Below are 19795 nucleotides of genomic sequence, written 5' to 3'. Positions count from 1 at the left end.
CCATTTATAGCCTGCTTATGTCACTGAGATTCACAGAAGATTACAGAATAGGGAAAACAAACCAGATTTCACAAAACATATAGTTACAATGCATCAGAACTTTCCAGGATCTCAGATCCAGGTCTTTCAAATCAAATCAGGGAACGAAACTGAAATCTCCTGTGCACCAAACAGATCCTCTACCATTAGGCCACAACCCCTCCTCTTTGCCACTTCCTGCCTCTGCAAAGCAACCCTTGTGTTCTTTGGTGGTCTCACAATTCTACGGCTCTAGAAAGACACCCCGAGTGACTGATTGGGGTTGGACATAATGGATTCATAAATGTGACTGATTCTTGCATGATTCCAGGTTGGACACAACCAGGTTGGACACGAATCAAGAATTTCAGCTTTGGCCTTCACAGAACTCAAGATTGTACTAATATCCATCATGGTATCTGGATCAAAATGATCCATAGATCGACTATGCATGAGATATTTCTTCTAACTGAACTATATTGCCACAATTATCAAAACTGGAAAGTATCTGGGAAATGTTTCTTGGTGAAAAACATAAAAAAATGTCACAACTAATAATCAGATCTTGAAAATTTTAAAAATGCAGACACTGGAGGCAATATGTGCTGAAATACTTTAAATAACTAAGCTGGGTGCAAATTAGCTGATAAAGTGAAGTAAAAGAGAAATGGGATTTATTTGCTACCCTAACCAGTAGCTCACTGGGCTTCAATGAACTCTGTCCAATTCAGTTCAGGTTTTCCCCCAACCCTGTTCCAGATATCTCCCAATCTTTAGGATGTCTAGCTTTCCAACTGGTTCCCAAATTCATTTCGTCCCCGGCTCTCATTACATTATATTAGATTAACATCAAATTAATATTAAATTGAGATCAGTGCCCCACCCTGAACAAGGAGGGATTATTAGAGATTATGGTCGCCATTAAATAGTTGGTTAGCATGTGACTGTTATTTTAATGGGGATTTAATTGGGGTTTTATTGTTTTAGAATTCTATGTGTAAACCGCCACGAGGCTATGGCGAGCGGCAGTATAGAAATCTAATAATAAAAATAAAATAAAATAATAAAAATAAATAAACCAACGTGCCAGATACCGGACAGGAAACGTCAACAGAAAGCAACCACATCAACAGCTTGAGAGGCTACTTATTTCAAACTCCAATCACCGTCTCAACAGAGCTGTCATTAGGGATCCTAAAATCTCCCCAGAAAATTCCAGAATGCAGTCAGATCCACAAGTGTCCATAGGTGGGCATTTTTACTGCCCTTCTGTTCCTGCCAGGCATAAGTGCCACAGTCACTAATGTTTTGAGAGGGCAGTGGGAGCCAGCAGTTGGCACAGGCTGAACCTCCAATCCCCAATTCAGATCTCTCCCTGCAAAGCCTGAATGCAAAGGCACAAGTCTAAGCACAGGTGTCCAGACGGTGGCTCTCCAGATGTCTATGGACTAAATGTTGGAATAAGCAATGTTTGGTGTACAGTGTTAAGAAGAGAAGACCCTGAAGAAGACCCTGCTTTAGGATGCTTAGGGCTGATTCTGTGTAGAGCAGGGGGTTGGACTAGATGGCCTGTATGGCCCCTTCCAACTCTGATTCTATGATTCTATGATAAGGGGGTAGCAAGAAGACAGATAGGTCAAAGAGTTCAGGACCTTTCTATCTTTTAAGTGTGCTTTTTTTGTCTGTCCCTAGATTGCTACTCTCAGGGCAATTTCCTCCTTCTTCTCTGAAGCTTCTCAGTCTCTCCTCTTTAGGTAGCCATGTAGGCAGACACTAGCCTCTCTCTCTCTCTCTCTGCACTATCACAGTTGTCCTTCCATAAATAAACCTTTTTCCTCCTTTAACCTAAAACACAGCGTGTGCATATCTATGACTTATTCGCCCTGCGAATTCTCATGAGAGAATTCTCATGAGACCCTGCCAGAACATGCTGGCATAGGCTCATGGTAATTATAGTCCACGAACGTTTGGAGAGCCCTGACTCTAAGGCATTCCCATGATATGTGTGGGGCTGTTCCTCTGAAGGAAATGAGAGCAACAGTACCATATAAATCAACTGTTTCTGCCTGGCAGTGCATTGGGAAGGGGGAGGGTCAACCATGAACTTATAGGAAGCATGTGGGATCCAGCCTAGAAAAGCTATCTAGCACTGAACTCAGTCTCTGGACAGAGGTTTCAGGGATACACAATATTAAATCTTACCATTTCCTACTCCACTGCTTTTTTTAATGCATTTGCAGCTGCTGCTTTGTCTGGCATTTCAATATTAAAGTTTAATATTGTGTTTTGTCGGATTTACCAGAGCTTACATTGGCAACAGGAATGGACTACCTTTTAGTGTAGCTGTTTACAGGCCTCTCATATTAAGCAAGTGGAGGAGGAAAAGTGTGCTATGAGGGTCTGATTCCCCTGAGCTTGTAATGTCACTTACTTAGAACACCTTGTGGGACTGCCATCCGTAAGTCAGCTGCAACTGAAACAAATGATGTGATTGAGGAAGAGAAAACACCAAGGACTGGATCTTCCGGTGTTTTTCTCTTGGTGCAGCAGATACCCAATTTATTTATTTTGACTATTTAACTCCCAATGTCATTTACCATTAAAATAAGCCCAACAGACAAAAACAGCAACATTGGGTTTGCAAAGATTCAACAAGATGGTGGAACCAAAGGCATCAGCTACAAGCCACAGTCTAAGGACCAAAGGACCAAGAGTCCTGACTCATCCTCACATGCTCATGACACTGGACACACCTACCTGTTCTACTTACCTGCAGGGGGATGATAAACTTATCTCCCATGTCACTGCTGCTGGCTTTCTGCCCACAAGGCCTTCCTAACTCCTCCCTACTCCCACTGCAGACTCCCAGTTTGCTTCCCACACTATTCCTTGGTTCCATTGACCTATAAGGGGGGAGGACACAAATGGCTTCTGAAAGAGCTGGTGGTAGAGAAGTCACCCTCTTTTAAGTGTGACTCCACTCAGTAGTGCTTTGGATCCAAGCCAAACTCTCCCACTAGAGCATCTTTTGTCAGCACATTCACCTGGAAAGGAGATAGATTTTCTCCGATGCTCTTTAGAATGCTGTGCTGAATACTTCTGGTGAACAAGTTCGTCTTTCCATCTCTGCCCTCCTCTCACTCTGCCTCTTGCCAAAATTCTTGAGCAACTCTTTGGGGGTCATACCAAGGTTATCACAAGACATCCATGCCAGTGGCTGTTGCTGCCCAGGGCAGGAAAAACTTCCTAAGCTAGAAGAAAGGGTTTTGTTCACTGACACTAGAATTTACTGCAGTTCATGACCTTTTCAGTCCAACTTATCTCACAGTTCTGTGGTTGCCAGAAGGAGAAAGCGGAGAAGGGAGAATTATGTGATCAACCACTTTCAGCACCAATGAAAGAGGAAAGAGGGACATAACATTTTAAAATGAACATAACAAATAATCATAAATGCTATAAATGTGGGTTCATACATGCATCTCAAAAGTTCAGATGAATATTACTTATTTGCTTAGATTTATTATCCACCACTATGTTCTCAGGTATGGAGATCACCCTAGTCTCAACCTGGCAGAAGAGCTCCGTCTTACAGGCCCTGCAGAACCACAAGAGGTCCTACAGGGCCCTGAGTTATTCCAGGAGCTCATTCCACCAGGTTGGGGCCAGGATCAAAAAGGCCTTGGCCCTGATTGAGGCGAGGTGAGCCTCCTGCAGGCCAGGAACCACCAGCAAATTAGCACCCACAGAGTGCAAAGCCCTGCGGGGGCCATAAGGCAAAAGGCAGTTCCTCAGATATCTGAGTCCCAGACTGCAAAAGGCCTTAAAGGTTAACACCGGAGTCATGAACTTAATCCAGGCTGCAGCTAGCAGCCAATGCAGCTGCCTCAGCACCAGCTGAATATGAGGCAGCCAAGGTGTTCCTGTGAGGACCCTAGCAGCTGCACTTTGCACCAGCTGCAATTTCTGGGTCAAAGATAAGGGAAGGTCTGCATAGAACAAACTACAGAAGTCAATCCTGGAGGTGACCGTCGCATGAATCACCGTGGCCAGGTGTTCCAGGGACAGGTTGGGTTCTAGTAGCCTCACCTGGTGAATATGGAAAAATGCCAGACGAGCTAATTTTGTGACCTGTGCTTCCATAGTAAGGGAGTCATCAAGGATCACACCCAAATTCCTGGCACAGGGAGAGATGTTAAGTTGCAACCCAGCCAGATGGGGCAAAAACACTTCATGGCTTGCCCCCTTCCTTCCCAGCCACAGGATCTCCATCTTGGAAATGTTGAGTTTCAGGCAACTCTGCTCAAGCCATCCACCTATGGCTTCAAAACATCTGGCAAATATAACCAGGGGGGCGGGGGAGTCCAGGTGGCCATCCAATATGAGATAGAGCTGGGTCTCATCTGCATATTGATGACAGCCCAGCCCAAAACTCCAGATCAGCTTGGTCGGATGGCACATGAAGAAGTTGAAAAGCATGGGGGAGAGGACCGCCCCCTGAGGAACCCCACATGGGAGTTGAAAGAGATGTGACAACTTTTTCCCCCACTGCGACCTTCTGTGTCTGGTTCCTTAGGAAGGGGAGCAGCCACTGGAGGGCTGTCCCACGAGTCCAAATCCTGGTGAGATAGTGGGCTAAGAGCTTGTAGTCGTCTACATCAAATGTGGCTGACAGACCGAGAATAGCCGAACCACCCCTATCCAGCTGGTGTCAGAGTTCATCCATCAAGGTGACCAGCACTGTCTCCACCCCCTGGCCAGGACAGAAGCCCATTGATCCAGAACTCCACTGCTGTCATCCAATTTGATATCAGTTTGGTCTTGCAAATGTCTAGCCTAGTTGAGACACTGCCTCACGGTAACAGGAATAGTAAAAAACTAGAGCGGCATACGTACATACACACACAAGCTTCTTTTTTTATTTGAAATTCCATTTTACACTACAAATCTAACAAAAGCACAAGCGAACATAGATCTGCCTTCCATAGAGTGCTGGCTTGTAGCCAACAGTGGTATATGTAAGGATTTCTATTAAATTTAGCAATCTTGCTGAAGAGTAAACAGAAATTGGGTGAAGAATTTTTTTTGTGTGCTACACTGTCCATTTTCGAGAGGAATGAATGAAGATTTCAGATCATATAGGTAAGGATCATTTGCTAATGTTGTTGAAGTATCCAGAGTAGCTGAAATACAACCCCCCCCCCAAAAAAATATTGTGAACTACATCACAGATTTGTCATACTATCTCAGTTTCATCCCCCAATCTATCCGCAATACTGGGATGATATCCCTGCACATAATATGCAATACTGAAATAATCTGTTTTTCAGCCTTTCCCTCCCTTCACATCTGCAGTAGGGAGGAAAATAATACTGGGCATTCTTACCCATATCTCCCAGCAAAACAAATGCTTGCAAGAATTTTTTTAATTTATTTTTATTTTATTGTATTGTATTTTTAAAATCTTAGTGACAACAGATATCCTTGGATTTTGTCTCTTGCCCGGAGCCATCGATTCTACTGTCTTAATGAAATAAAATCATGGCATTAAAAGCATCAAGAAGTTCCAGCCCATAGACACAACAACAGTAAGACCAATTCGCTTAAAAATACCAGTGCTATTTCTAGACTCTGTTACATCACCTGCTTTTATGCTGTAGGAAACATATAGATGGGGAGGAGGAGAAGAAAGAATTTATCACTAAGCAAGCTGGAATGCGAACACAACCCTGGGCCAGTGGGCAATGACCTGAAGGTAGCTCATGTTCACATAACGCACATATATTAAGAGGAAAATAATTATATAGGTCTATGGACAAATTTGTTTGAAAGGAAGATTCACACCCACGCAATGCTACATTTTGCAGGTGCTACATCCCCAAAAAGACAGCCCTCCTGCCTATCTGACACCAAACCTTAATCAGGATACAGCACCAAAGCCATCCAGTCTAACCAGTGTGACACCGACAACAACAACGTGTAAAATGAATATTTCCCAAGCATGCAAACTGAGCGCCACATGCTTTGTTGTCCCTGTAATTATCTATGTGGTTAATTCCTACACCACCATCAAGCAAACTGTGCCTACTGCTCCTGTGACTATGCAAGTTAATTAAGCCAAACGGTGACTAGGAAAAAAAGAATATACCCAGCCAATGAAAAAGGGGGGAAAGTGATTGCTAAACAAGAATTTTTGCCTATTAATGATATGACAAGTTTACCTATGAGAATTGGTAAAGACAAGGGGGCAGGGAGAAGATAACAGGGAAGCAGGCGATACAGTTGAACCGGAATTCGGCAGCTTCCTGTATATTAAGACGAAAGTACATAAGAGATTAGGCATGCGGAAGCTCTTTGAATTTCCAGATGACAGTATGACATGTTTAAGGGGGAGGCCAATACCATTTTTAGAATCAGGGTGGGAGAGCTACACACACGTATGTTTGGCGCAACCATGTGGAAATACCATCCTCAGAAGTCAAGTCAGAGCATACGCAATGAGTGCCCCAGCTGTACAATTTTCTCAGCAGAGAGGGACATCAAGCAGCACTCCGCTAGCCAACTCAGCAACAGGATTATGTCTAAGAAGGTGATAATAGACTAGCCATGGATCATAGTCAGTAGAGAGGGACATCTTGTAGCATTCTGCTAACCAAGTCTGAAACAAGATTAGGTCTAAGAAGTTGATAAGAGACTGCTGACTGTGAGCACAGATTCAAGGATTTCAGTCTGTGCTAATTCTGGTTTATGACAGGCTCTCGTATATTTTTCATATGTCAAAGAGTGTTAAAAATTGAGATTCTTTTTAAACAAAAAAGGGAGGAGATAGTAAAACCGTTCCAAGGACAGAGGCGTTGAAAAATAAGCCCTTTTTACTGTAGAAATGAAAGCTTCACAAGACAGAAGTGCTTGCCATTCTACAAATAGACTTCTGTTCTGTGACAAATTCCTGCATTTTAAAAATCTTCTTGTATAATAGATGGATTCACATTTTTTCTTATAGATAACAGAAGGAAATCTGCCTTCGAAACTTTTTTAAAAAGTCTGTCCCTTTCAGTCATACCAATATCAAACTTTAAAATACCAGAGCTAAATGTGGATGAAAATGTATTTTCAATTTCTAGGTAACCAGCCACTATCTTGAAGAAGTCATAAGGAGAATAATAAATCAATGGCAGCATATGATTGAGCTGATTACCATGAGCTTTTTTTAAACAAAAATCCCTGCACTTAATTGGGGGGGGGGATACACTGTAATATAATTAATTTCTTTCATTCCTAATAGAATAGAACCTCTACTGTGTGTGAACGAGACCTTGGGGTACTTGTGGATTGTAAACTAAACATGAGCAGGTAGTGTGACGCAGCGGTAAAAAAGGTGAATGCCATTTTGGGCTGTATCAACAGGGGCATCACATCAAAATCACAAGATGTCATAGTCCCATTGTATACGGCACTGGTCAGACCACACCTGAAGTACTGTGTGCAGTTCTGGAGGCCTCACTTCAAGAAGGACGTAGATAAAATTGAAAGGGTACAGAGGAGAGCGACAAAGATCATCTGGGGCCAAGGGACCAAGCCCTATGAAGATAGGTTGAGGGACTTGGGAATGTTCAGCCTGGAGAAAAGGAGGTTGAGAGGGGACATGATAGCCCTCTTTAAGTATTTGAAAGGTTGTCATTTGGAGGAGGGGAGGATGCTGTTCCCATTGGCTACAGAGGAAAGGACACGTAGTAATGGGTTTAAACTACAAGTACAATGATATAGGCTAGATATCAGGAAAAAAAATTTCACAGTCAGAGTAGTTCATCAGTGGAATAGGCTGCCTAAGGAGGTGGTGAGCTCCCCCTCACTGGCAGTCTTCAAGCAAAGGTTGGATACACACTTTTCTTAGATGCTTTAGGATGCTTTGGGCTGATCCTGCATTGAGCAGGGGGTTGGACTGGATGGCCTGTATGGCCCCTTCCAACTCTATGATTCTATGATTCCATGTTCCAAATTTTAAAAGAATGCAGTGGGTAGTGGAAAAGGGCAAACATCATCATTTTGAAGGAAACAGTGGAGGAAGCCAATGCAACTTTTTAACTTCCACTATAGGTTACCGCAAATTCTCTCCCAGGGGAGAGGGGGAATTGCATTTTCTCAGGATTCACAAAACGTGCAGCAAGCAGGGAGTGCATTCGTCGCTGCATCTGAATCAGGAGATTTTTGTGTGAAAATAATGATATTCCGCAGAACTTTATGAGTGCTGCCGCCAAGCTTTTAGTCACTGTGGAAAAGGCCATGATGTTATTCCATTCTTTATCAGAAGGGTCATGGTATCCACACTGTTTACATTCAGGAAATCCTTTCCATATAGATTTTTCTTGTGTAGAATACCCACGGATCATAGAAGATTCTTACCTTCTAGTTCAGTGAGGGCAAGAAGGAGGTTAGTGCTCACTGATTTCTGGAGTTTATAAAAAGAATTCTGGACTAGGAGAATCGTGGTATGATCCACAAGAGGCATGCTCAGGTTCAATTAACACAAATCAGTCACGCTTTAAAGCTAATAAAAATCCCAAGGTTGCACACTTGATCTATAAAGAGAGGAACTATATGAATACTGTTAATGAAGGGAGATGGATAACCACATACAACCAACACCCAGCCTCCTCAGGAGATTCTCATGCAATTGGGTCAGTTTTGTCAGCTCAATGAGAGCAGAGATTACATTTCAGTACACACATGTTAACTCCTCTGTGGGAAGATCAGAAGCACCAAGAAAGCTGACTTACAGATAAGCCTTTATACTATTACAGTTCTTTGTGTTGTGAAATCTCCAATAGGTTTCCAAGTCGGGAATGCCAATCCCCAGATGGGACCTGGGGATCCCCTGGTTTTACAGCTCATCTCCAAGCAACAAATACCAGTTCCCCTGGAGAAAATGGCTATTTTGGAATGAGGACTCAGGCATTATGCTCCATTGATGTCCTGTCCCACCCCATCCCAAATCCCACCTACTCCCAGCTCTGCCCCCAAAGTCTCCAGATATTTCCCAACTCAGAGCTGGCATCCCTACTTCCAAGAAACCTAGCATACCACCCAAAATAGTAAAAACACTAGTACTAAAAGGACAAAAATAGATAAGCTTGGCTACAGTTATTTGATAGTCGACCCTATTCAATAAAAGTGTGCTTACTTCTGAGTAGGATTTCGCAGGACTGCTCTCCTTTTATTGTAAATATCAAACTTGGCATTTATGAAAATCAGGTTCTGAATTCATGGCAGTAACCAAAGTTCAGTAGAGACTTACATGAGGAAAAAGCCATTATTAACTTAAGTGATATGTTCTACCATGCAATAGCTGCTGTCCCCAATTCTATTACGTGATTAACCATTCAATGTTACGCTATGTAGGTGAGGGCTATGCAAACAAAAAAAATGTGGGTATTGTACTCAGCTTTACAGAGGGGGGAAGTTCTGTTTTAAAGAACAGGAAAGTAGAAGCAGTATCTCTCAGTTACACTTTTTTTGTTGCTGTGCATGTGAGTTTGAAAGAAAAGGCTATGTTCTTCTGCACTGTTGCCCTGTCTTATCTACAGCTGATTACCAAATTCATTTCCAAGGTCACCACAAATTAGTGCAGTAGCAGCCAACTCATTTCTTCAATAAATGCCTGGAAAACTAGTTCAGTACACGAAACATTTTAAAAAAAGACTACATATAGAAGTAAAATTACTGGGTTACCTGGAATGAAGACACCTGGAGAAATAATCCCTAGAGCAGACCAGCAGTAAGCAGACATTGCAAGAACAGTAAAAATGCCTTAGAACAGTATAAAGACATATATGTCTTTATATGCAGTGGGAAAGCCCACTGCATGCAGCGGGTGCTAGCAGGAGGAAAGGGGGGGCCGGCAGGGCTGTGGCAGCGCAGACGGCTCCCGGCCTTCTGTTCCCCCCTCCCCCAAGGCAGTGGGGCGAAGGCGCATTGGGCTGGAGGGCCCCGGGCCGGATACAGGCAGCTGGGCTACGACTGAGCCAGAAGCAGCAGCAGGTCGTCTGACCTTGGGCTATAGGTGATTGGGGGGGGGAACCCCAAGCAAAACCGGCACCCGACACTCTGCACCACTCCCCAGAGAGTTTCTGAGATATTAAGAGGCACCATTGGAACAGGCACCATGGATATAAATCATAATTACTACAAAGTACTGCAATGTATGTAAAGTGCTGATTCATGATCTCTCAGAGAGCCAGTTTGGTGTAGTGGTTAGGAGTGCAGACTTCTAATCTGGCATGCCAGGTTCGATTCTGCACTCCCCCACATGCAGCCACCTGAGTGACCTTGGGCTCGCCACAGCACTGATAAAGCTGTTCTGACCGAGCAGTAATATCAGGGCTCTTTCAGCCTCACCCACCTCACAGGGTGTCTGTTGTGGGGAGAGGAAAGGGAAGGCAAATGTAAGCCATTTTGAGACTCCTTCGGGTAGAGAAAAGCGGCATATAAGAACCAACTCTTCTTCTTCTTCTAAGTAGATATTACCATGGTGAAGCAGCTAAGGTGAAGAGACAGGTGCTGGCCTCAGGTCACCCAGGAAATTCACGGGTCTCCTGACATCCGAGCCAGGGATTTCCAGCTATTCCACTTCACTGTACACTGAGCTGCATGCAGGATTATGACACAGTTTGCTTGCCTCATCTTCGGTGGCATTAAAATGCGCAATCAGATGGGGTAAGAATCCCAACTTGCAGCTTTATACATTGGTAGCAACCGTAAGCATTGCTAATGGCAGGGTTTACGAGCTTGTGTACAGAAGCAGCAATTCTCCGGAGACACCACAAGATCCCTGCTGTGCATCCCAGCTGCTGTACCATGCAAAAGGCATCTTCTGTGCAAATCTGAAAAAGAAAATGCCAAAAACCTCCTTCTGAGACATTATAGGCATTCACAGGGGCTGGCCCAAAGTTTTAAAAGATGTAGCTGACAGTGGAGCTGGAAAGCAGGAAACAGCAAACCAGTTGTGACTTGCATGATTGCATCTCAACTCTGTCCTGAAGATCAAAATGTAAGTAAGCTACTAAAATTACATAAGGATAGATTCAATGAGTAGCCATGTTGGTCTGAAGTAGCACAATAAAATAAGAGTTCAGTAGTACCTTTAAGACAAACAAAGATTTATTCAAGGCGTGAGCTTTCGAGTGCAAGCACTCGTCGTCAGACTAAGTCTTTGTTGGTCTTAAAGGTGCTACTGGACTCTTATTTTATTGTACTAAAATTACAGTGGGGCTTACTTCCAAGAAAAACATGCTGACAATTAAGGTGACAATATATTTGTTGTTTCCAGGACAGACTGAGTTCATAAACTTCACTTTAACGGCAGGACTGTCCAGAGTCCTGGCACAGAATTTAAAGGTAGTAATTAGATGCTTCTTTCAGCCACACACACACCAAGCAAAATCTTGCCATATTTATAACAGCAAGGACACTGAGGTTTCTGATGACATTAGAGGTATTCCCCACTCCCTTCTATGCCTAACCCAGAAATCACGAAATACACTGTTTGTGGGCATAACCTTTGTAGTGCACAGTGAAATGTTTAAGACTTTGTATCCAAATGTAACACTACGCTTTAAGCATCTGCTCTGCAGAAATTTTTTCATTAGAAGAAGGCAGCTTGTGTGTGCTTTTATAGGAGAGATCCAAATGCCACAACATGATTTTAGCAGGTTTTAACTGATACCTCTTGAAAGATGCATAATTTTGATGCAAACTTGCATTAGCCATATTAAGCCCCATTTACTTCTGACACAAATATAAAACATTGGCCTGACAATGCAAAGGCCATTCCTTCCTGGAAAAGGTAGCACAGGGTTCCCCTCCCCGCTGCACATTGATCTTTTCCTGTCCTTCAAACTGTACTGTTCTAATGAAACAAGTACTCAACTTCAATTCCAGCAGGTTTTTTGCCTACTTCACCTTTGTTATGAAGAAGAGTTGGTTCTTATATGCCACTTTTCTCTACCCAAAGGAGTCTCAAAGCGGCTTACAGTTGCCTTCCCTTTCGTCTCCCCACAACAGAGCCCATTCTGCACACGTTGGATAATGCACATTCACTGTGCTTTTGCAGCTGGATTTTCCTGAGCAGAACAGGAAATTCTACTTCTAAAGTACATTGAAAGTGCATTAGCAAACGTGTGCAGAATGGGCCCAGGTGAGGGAGGTGAGGCTGAGAGAGGCCTGATATTACTGCTTGTCAGAACAGCTTTATCAGCACTGTGGGGAGCCCAAGGTCACCCAGCTGGCTGCATGTGAGGGAGCGCAGAATCAAACCCGGCTCACCAGTTTAGAGGTCCGCACTCCTAACTACTACACCAAACATACTTTGATCAGATGTGCAACTTCACATTTTGAAGGTGCCTGACACATTATACCCAAGAATACATTTATTGGATCCTTAAAAAATTAATTAATGGCCTTCTTTAACACCTTAAAATGATTAGCAAGCCCTTGTGACAGTCATATGTGCATGTTCCATATAAGAGTTATTCAATGTTCAATGTAAAGGAATGGGCGGTATAGAAATCCAAATCCAGATAAATAAATAAATGAACATACAAACATAATTGTCACACTGCACAGCTGGTTTCAGCTGAAAATTTAAAAAAACAGTTAGTCTTATGCTTGATTTTTTGGGGTGGAAATGAACATCTGGTCTAAGAGGGGCGGATGTAAACACACAACAGGCTCATCATTCTTACAAGTACCCTGAGAAACAGTTCTTTCCCCAGCATATAATTTCTTTAATTTAACATAGTATGAACCAGGCATGTGCTTTTAACTGACATTAGCACAGTCACTAATAGTTTTAGCAATATATTTAACTATGTGTACTGGACTATGACCCTAAGATAAGTACTTGGCAACAGAAACCAAACATATATATAACGTAAGACATAAGAAAAAATGCACATATGTTTTTTCCAGTGTTTTAAGTGCAAGTAGCTTTGTGTGTGTGGCGGGGAAACGAACTGAGAATTCTGTCAAGTTAAAATCATGCCAAGACTCTTCAAATCCATATATATGAGCACCTTTTCTTCCCAGGCCCTTGTGAACAAAATGTGAGCAGTGACAAAGCAGGTGAACCAGTTCACTTTAAATACCATTACCCAATTCTAAAATTGCCAGTCATCAAGCAGACAAGCAAGCTAAGTGATATAAGGTTATTTCCTTAAGCCTCATAAGCAGCCAGTTCACAGAAGCACCTATGATATAAACCTCCCCTCCCCGGAAATCACTACCCTACAGTTTGCTTGCACTAGCAAATGCTATTATCTGCTCACAAGACAGGTTTGTTAGGGGTGAAATGTCCCAGCACACTCTCCTTCTACGTATATAATATGGGGGATTGATTAGAGGGAAGGGTACACAGACTGCTTAATATCTATTTAAGTTATATACATTTAATAATAAAGTCTCCTTGAAACAGATTTGGTATAAATCATATCCTAGCCACCCCATACACCCACCAGATGTACATCCATCTGTATTAGAAGAGAAAACCTGTATTAGAAGAGAAAAATGAATAATAATGTCTACAAACAATTGCCAAAAGGCCGGTAAGAGATTAAAAAAAATTATATCCTTGAGATTTATAGCCCCCCAAAGCTCTTCATGTTGCTTGGGGGGGGGGGGAGTAATCATAACAGCACAATCATGGTAAAATGATCATTTTCAGTGTCAGAACCTTGGTATCTACTGTTCCAAAGTATAAGCATCCCTCTGTTGTCACAGCATTTTACAGGATGGTAGAATACCAGAATACATTAATATCACTCAGAACAATGAAGTGGCATTTCACTCTCTCTGTTTAGGATTTGGGTTTAAAAAAAAATACTTCCTGCTTCAAAGTTCTGCACAATCAGGATCCACTAACTGCCTCTGTAAATTTATGGTGGGGAAAAAAATCTTCAAGTGTCACTACTCACTTTTTTATCATCCTTTAGTAACTGGGGGAGGGGGAGGGGGCGGTTAATTCAATTTATAATAAACCTTCCATGACCAATCCATTACTTAAAAATCAACCAAACCAATTATTCAGCAATCCCACGCACATACACTTGGGACGAAGCTTGCCTGAGCTCAGAAACGGGCTTGTTTTGGAGGAGGCAGAATTAGGTTTGAGCTAAAAAAAAATGATCAATCTGGACTGAAGGCAATACAACCTGCTCCTATTCCTTCAGAAACAGAAAATGCAGTGTGTGGTCCATAACATTAAGGCGATGTAAAGGAACAAGATACGACAAGCGTTATGTTTATCTTTTCTGCAGTGCAATACTTTAGTGTTTCCCTCTCAATAAGAACAATTCTTAAAAAAGAAAAGAAGAATCACACAGAGCTGGAAGAGACCACAAAGGGCCACCCAGCCCGACCCCCCACCTTCTCAGGGACATAAAAAACAGCACTCCTGACAGGTGCTCCTAAAATCCCCTTAAAAACTTTCAGAGAAGGAGTCTCCTCCATCCCCCGAGGCAGCATATCCCACCCACGCACAGCCCTCACCATTAGGGAAAATGCTCCCTAATATTTAAATGGCACCTCCTTTCCCGTGATTTGACCCCAATGCCCCTAGTCCTTGTCTCTAAAGGGGCAGTAAGCAAGCTGCCCCCCTCTCTCTTCAACACGGCTACCGTGCCCACCGGGGCCTGCCCCCAAGTCAACCTCCCCAAGGCGCGATCCCTGCCCATCGGTGCATCATGAAGGACGGGGGGGGGGGGGGGTAAACGGAGCGTGACAGCGACGGGGCCAGCAGCGCCTCTCCTGTCACAACCAACATGTTTGCAGCGCGGCCCCAGCCACAGCGCCCGGAAGAGCCCAGCCGGCGTCAAGCCGGATTCCCTCCGCGGGGGGTGGCCCTCGCAGGCCTGGCAGGCGCCTCCCTCCCTCCCTCCCTCCCTTCCTTCCTCCCTCCCTTCAAGAGAAGGAAGAGCCCGGATGGCTGCCCATTCACACGGCCGCGGGAAAGGCTCGGCCTGGCCAAGGCCTCTCGCGACGGGGACGGCGGGAGAGGCCCGAGTGGGGCCGCGGCGGCGGGCTGAGGCGGCTGCTCCGTACTTTCCCCGCCGCCGCCGCCGCCGCCTCCGTGCCCGACCGGCCGGGCCTGGGCGGCCCCGAGGCCTGCGCCCCGCCCGTCCACTCACCACTTGGTACCGACTGGCGGGCTGGTGGTGGTGCTCCATGGCGGCGGCCGACTGCGGCCTGGCGGCTCGGCTTCACTCCGCTCCCTCAGCTCGGGGGCTTGCGGCGCTCGTCCCTGCGGCCGCCTCGCTTCCTGCCCTTTCTTCGCGGCGGCGGCTGCTGCTGCTGTTTTTTCCTCCTCCTCCTCCTCCTCCTCGGCGGCGGCGGCGGCGGCGGCTCCTCCTCTCCTTCACGCCCCGCCGTCTGCCAGGCCCGCCCCGCTCGCGGTGGCTTCGCCTCAGGCACGCAGGGGAAGCTGCAGGGCAACAGGGCGGGCGGGCTGGGTGTGAGGGGGGGAGAAATGGGCAAAAAAGAGCCCCTTCCGCCACCCCACATGCACACAGCTCGCACCTGCGCTTGCACACGTTGGATTATGCGCTTTCAGTGGGCTTTGGCAGCTGGGTTTTCTTGCGCAGAGCTGGAAAATCGACTTCTGAAGCGCATTGACAGTGCACTGTCCAAGGCAGGGGTAGTCAAACTGCGGCCCTCCAGATGTCCATGGACTACAATTCCCAGGAGCCCCTGCCAGCGAATGCAGTTTGACTACCCCTGGTCCAAGGTGAGCAGAATGAGGGGCAAGAGTTGTGGTCTGTGTCTGCAGAGCAGGAAAATCGACTTCTGAAGCGCATTGACAGTGCACTGTCCAAGGCAGGGGTAGTCAAACTGCGGCCCTCCAGATGCCCATGGACTACAATTACCAGGAGCCCCTGCCAGCGAATGCTGGCAGGGGGTCCTGGGAATTGTAGTCCATGGACATCTGGAGGGCCGCAGTTTGACTACCCCTGGTCCAAGGTGAGCAGAATGAGGGGCAAGAGTTGTGGTCTATAAATCACCCCTCACTGCCTCCTCTCCAGAGCTTGGAGAAGGAAAAGGAAGCTGCAAATGCAGGCTTTTATACTCTGCTTTTCACTTCCAAAAAGGAGCCTCAAAATGGTTTACAATCACCTTCCCTTCTCTCCCCACCACAGACACCCTGCCATGTTGGTGGGACTGAGAGAGCTCTAAGAGAACGGGTCTACCAGAACAGCCCTAATAGACTTGCCACTGGCCCAAGGTCACCCAGCTGGCTGCAGGTGAAGGAGTGGGGAATTAAACCCAGATTAGAGGCCTCCACTCTTCACCACTACAGCAAGATGGCTGCACCAACCGGAATTTCTCAATCTGTACTTCATTTGCTGCTATTCACAGATCTTACTAAGGGCTTTAATGCAACCTCACCTATACTTATCGCTCAGTTACATATGCATCTTTAACTAAACTTTGGATGCTAGCCTCCAGGTGGGACCTGGAATTACAGCTCATCTCCAGACTACAGAGATAACTTCAGCTGTGGATTGGGAAATACCTGGTGACTAGGGGTGGAACTAGGAGTGATTGTGATTTGGGGTGAAGAGAGACCTCAATTGGGGACGCCAGTGCCCAAGTGGCACTTGGGGATCCCCCAGATTTTCAACTCATCTCCAGGTAACGAAGATCAGTTCCTCTATAGATAATGGCTGCTTTGGAGGGTACATGGATGGAAGAACACCAAGGAAGCCCAGGGACATGAACATCTCTTGCCTTGAAAACTTGGCAGGCTTGTCAATGACAAGTTGTCATAGGCCAGCTATGGCTTGACAGCATTTTGTATCACATTAACCAGTTTAGCCTAGCTGGTAAATGGATCTGAGTATTACGTAATATTCCTCCCTGTACGTCCTGTATTTCAGGGCTCTTTGACCCCACTGCTAATTCCTTTTCGTGCTTCCTAAACAAAAGGTATGCCTAGTGAGAGCCGTTTGAACAGCAATCCAGCAACACCTTAAAGCAGCCTTTCTCAACTTTTTTACCTGGAACGTTCTTCAGGTTTCGAAAAACCCCAAACTTGGCACAATCATGTATAATATGGTTGGGAAGCATAGCTATGTACACACCCACCTGTGGCCCCTCTCTTTTCAACCCCCTTTTGGGAAGGAGGGCAGGTTATATGATGAATGTTTAATAAATGTAAAAGATATGGCTCAAGGCGGTTTATATACAACATCATAGGGAATACATGGAATGAGTCAACATACAACATAGTCAATATACAACAATAACAACCCAACAGAGGTTCTAAACAACAACTTCAGTGGTCCCAACAATAACAACATACAAGCTAAACTCCCTAGAGAGGTCAGGCTGCTTCAAGCCATGGAGGGGATGTCAGAGGTGGGGGGGACCTGTGGTCACTCAGGCAAATGCCTGGTGGAGGAGCTCCCTTTTGCAGGCCCTACGGAACTGTGGGAGTTCAGGCAGGGCCCTGATCTCTTCAGGGAGCTCATTAACTCCCTCCCATTTAGGAAACTCTTCCTGAGTTGTCAAGAAACCTTGGTTGAGAAAGCCTGAGTTAAAGCCTATCAACATTAATTCCAGCATAAGCTTTTGTGAGTCATAGCTCACTTTGTTGCATGCCCAGAGTGTCCATCCAAACAGCTCAATTTATGCTTAATAGTCCAAACAGCTGAAAAGGGAGATGATACTAGAAAAAGCAACATGAAGAATCCATTATATCTGAGAAAGTAATTTGGAAGGGATCATAGTCTTTAAGAAGACACTGGACTCCTTTTTAAATTTTTGCTCCAACTAACTAGTGCAGCTCCTCCTCACAAATGGTCATTACAGTGATCAGAAGATTTGTGGTTGATGCTCCAGAAATATCACCCAGGCCACTTGCCACCTGTTTGAAGCTTTGGCCAGAAGCTCCAAGATTTGCACCAATCCCAAGTAAACAATAGGCAAGATCCAGGTTTGCTCACAAGGATGATGAAGATGTTATTTGTTCAGTCATGTCCGACCCTCAGCGATTCTATAGGAAAGTTTTGGCCATACGTTTCGGTCAATGACTGCTTCTTTTAGTTAGTTCATGATCATCCCTGTTATCGGCTTTGATCGTGTTGAGCCAGCGGATCCTTTGGTGACCACGTTTCCTTTTGGCGCTGACCATGCCGAGTATTAATGATTTTTCTAACAAGTTTGATCGCATGATGTGTCCAAAGTAAAAGATCAGCACTTACAGCGATAGCAGGCTAACTCCCATCTGCTAGGCCTTGAGGTAGCCAAACTCATGATAAGACTAGGGATGCCAGACCACGCAAATGGGGGCAGGGCTACCCTGTTGTCAGGTCCCACCTTTCTGCCGCTGGCTGGCAGTGGGGAGGGGCCTTATTCCTCCAAAAATGGAGGGACACATTTTCAGTGATGTGCCTGCATAACTTCAATGTGACTCGGAAGTGATGTAGGCATGGCAGGGCAATGCTCTGGTTTTGGGGCAAAAACTCTATGGTAGAACCTAATTCTATCATGGTTTTTTTTTTTTTTTGCTCTCAAACCAGAACATTTCCCTGACATGCCTATTTTACTTCCAGGTCATGTTGATGTCACATGGATACATAGGTGAAACATGGGATAAACTCCTGGGAAGCCCACTCCCTGTTAGCTGCCTGGAGGGATCTGGCAACCCAAAATGAAACACATAGATAAAACTAAACAGTTTGCATCCTAATTACTGACTGCAAATCAAGGATTTCATCATTAAAGCTACATCCCCAAACCCTAAGAGGGGCCAGGCCACATCTTGCACCTGCTACCTAGGAGCTTTCTTAGATAAGAACTGATAAAACATGCAGAGATGTTCTCTTAGAGAAACCCTGCCAGCCATCCCCTCAGGCAACTAAAGGCCAGGCGCTAGCAAAATGTAAAATGGAGTTACAGAGGCTATACCCAACCAAGGCACCCTCCTAAGAGGAGCAGCACCTCACATGTTCTCCAACACATGGACATTGTTGAGAGTGATGGCTTAGGCAGCTGCTAGTGCAGCTTTGGCACTCCTTTCTAGCTGAGATTGGGTCAGGTAAATGCACAAAGTAATGACTTCAGAATTGAGAAGCTAATACCAAACAACCATGTGGACCTATATGCCCACTTGCATGCCTTTAAAAGTTGGTAATCATTTTGCAGGTTCACAATATAAAGAAAACAATATATACTCCTTAACTACGTTTTAAATTGTTGTTTGCAGTTCACCTTCAAATATCTATAAAAACAATTTTTTAAGCTTGATTAATGCCTCTCCTCATATTTACAGTCTATCTGTCTAAGGCATTTTTTAATCTCACCCCTTTCTCCAAATTCAAGGCCATATAGAGCAGGGTGTAAACTGCACGGAGCTTTTATTCCAACCCCAGATCGATTCAGTCACTGCCCTCTACACAGAATGCGATTTCCGTTTGGATTTGGGGCAATTTAAATTTTCCTTCTGCAGCAAGAAGGATTGATCCGGAGTGACCCTACCTTTATTGTGCGATATCTCAGACTGCTTTTAATCCTCAATATCCAGATTGGGAAAGAAAGCTCCGTGGTAGAGAACCTCTGATAGGCTACACCTGGTCATGTGACATGCTTGCCTTAAAGGAGAAGCCCCTAATTTATCTCAACTTCTGTCGGTCCTGGATTTTTCCTCCCTCCTCTGCCTTTTTCGATCCTCTCCCCCACCCCTCCAAGAAAAGAAAGAGGCTCCCTGCTTAGCTCCTCTCCCCCCCCCCCT

At 44.9% G+C, this 19795-nt stretch overlaps 1 protein-coding gene across 4 annotated transcripts in view; it reads right to left on the bottom strand.

The window, feature by feature from the left end:
• Positions 1 to 19795, bottom strand: part of NDFIP2 (Nedd4 family interacting protein 2) — an 87954-nt gene that overhangs the window by 39235 nt on the left and 28924 nt on the right. Inside the window, exon 2 of one of the 4 annotated variants that reach the window (XM_077343868.1) lies at positions 15195 to 15487. The exons of the other annotated variants lie outside the window; for them this stretch is intronic. Coding sequence (XP_077199983.1) covers positions 15195 to 15233 — 39 coding nt within the window. The 5' untranslated portion in view covers positions 15234 to 15487. The remainder of the gene's footprint in view (positions 1 to 15194; positions 15488 to 19795) is intronic. 4 annotated transcript variants of the gene reach the window in all.

The sequence above is a fragment of the Paroedura picta genome, chromosome 6 (genome assembly GCF_049243985.1).
Source record: "Paroedura picta isolate Pp20150507F chromosome 6, Ppicta_v3.0, whole genome shotgun sequence".
NCBI classification, from domain to species: domain Eukaryota; kingdom Metazoa; phylum Chordata; class Lepidosauria; order Squamata; family Gekkonidae; genus Paroedura; species Paroedura picta.
This window is presented reverse-complemented; position numbering and strand designations above follow the sequence as displayed.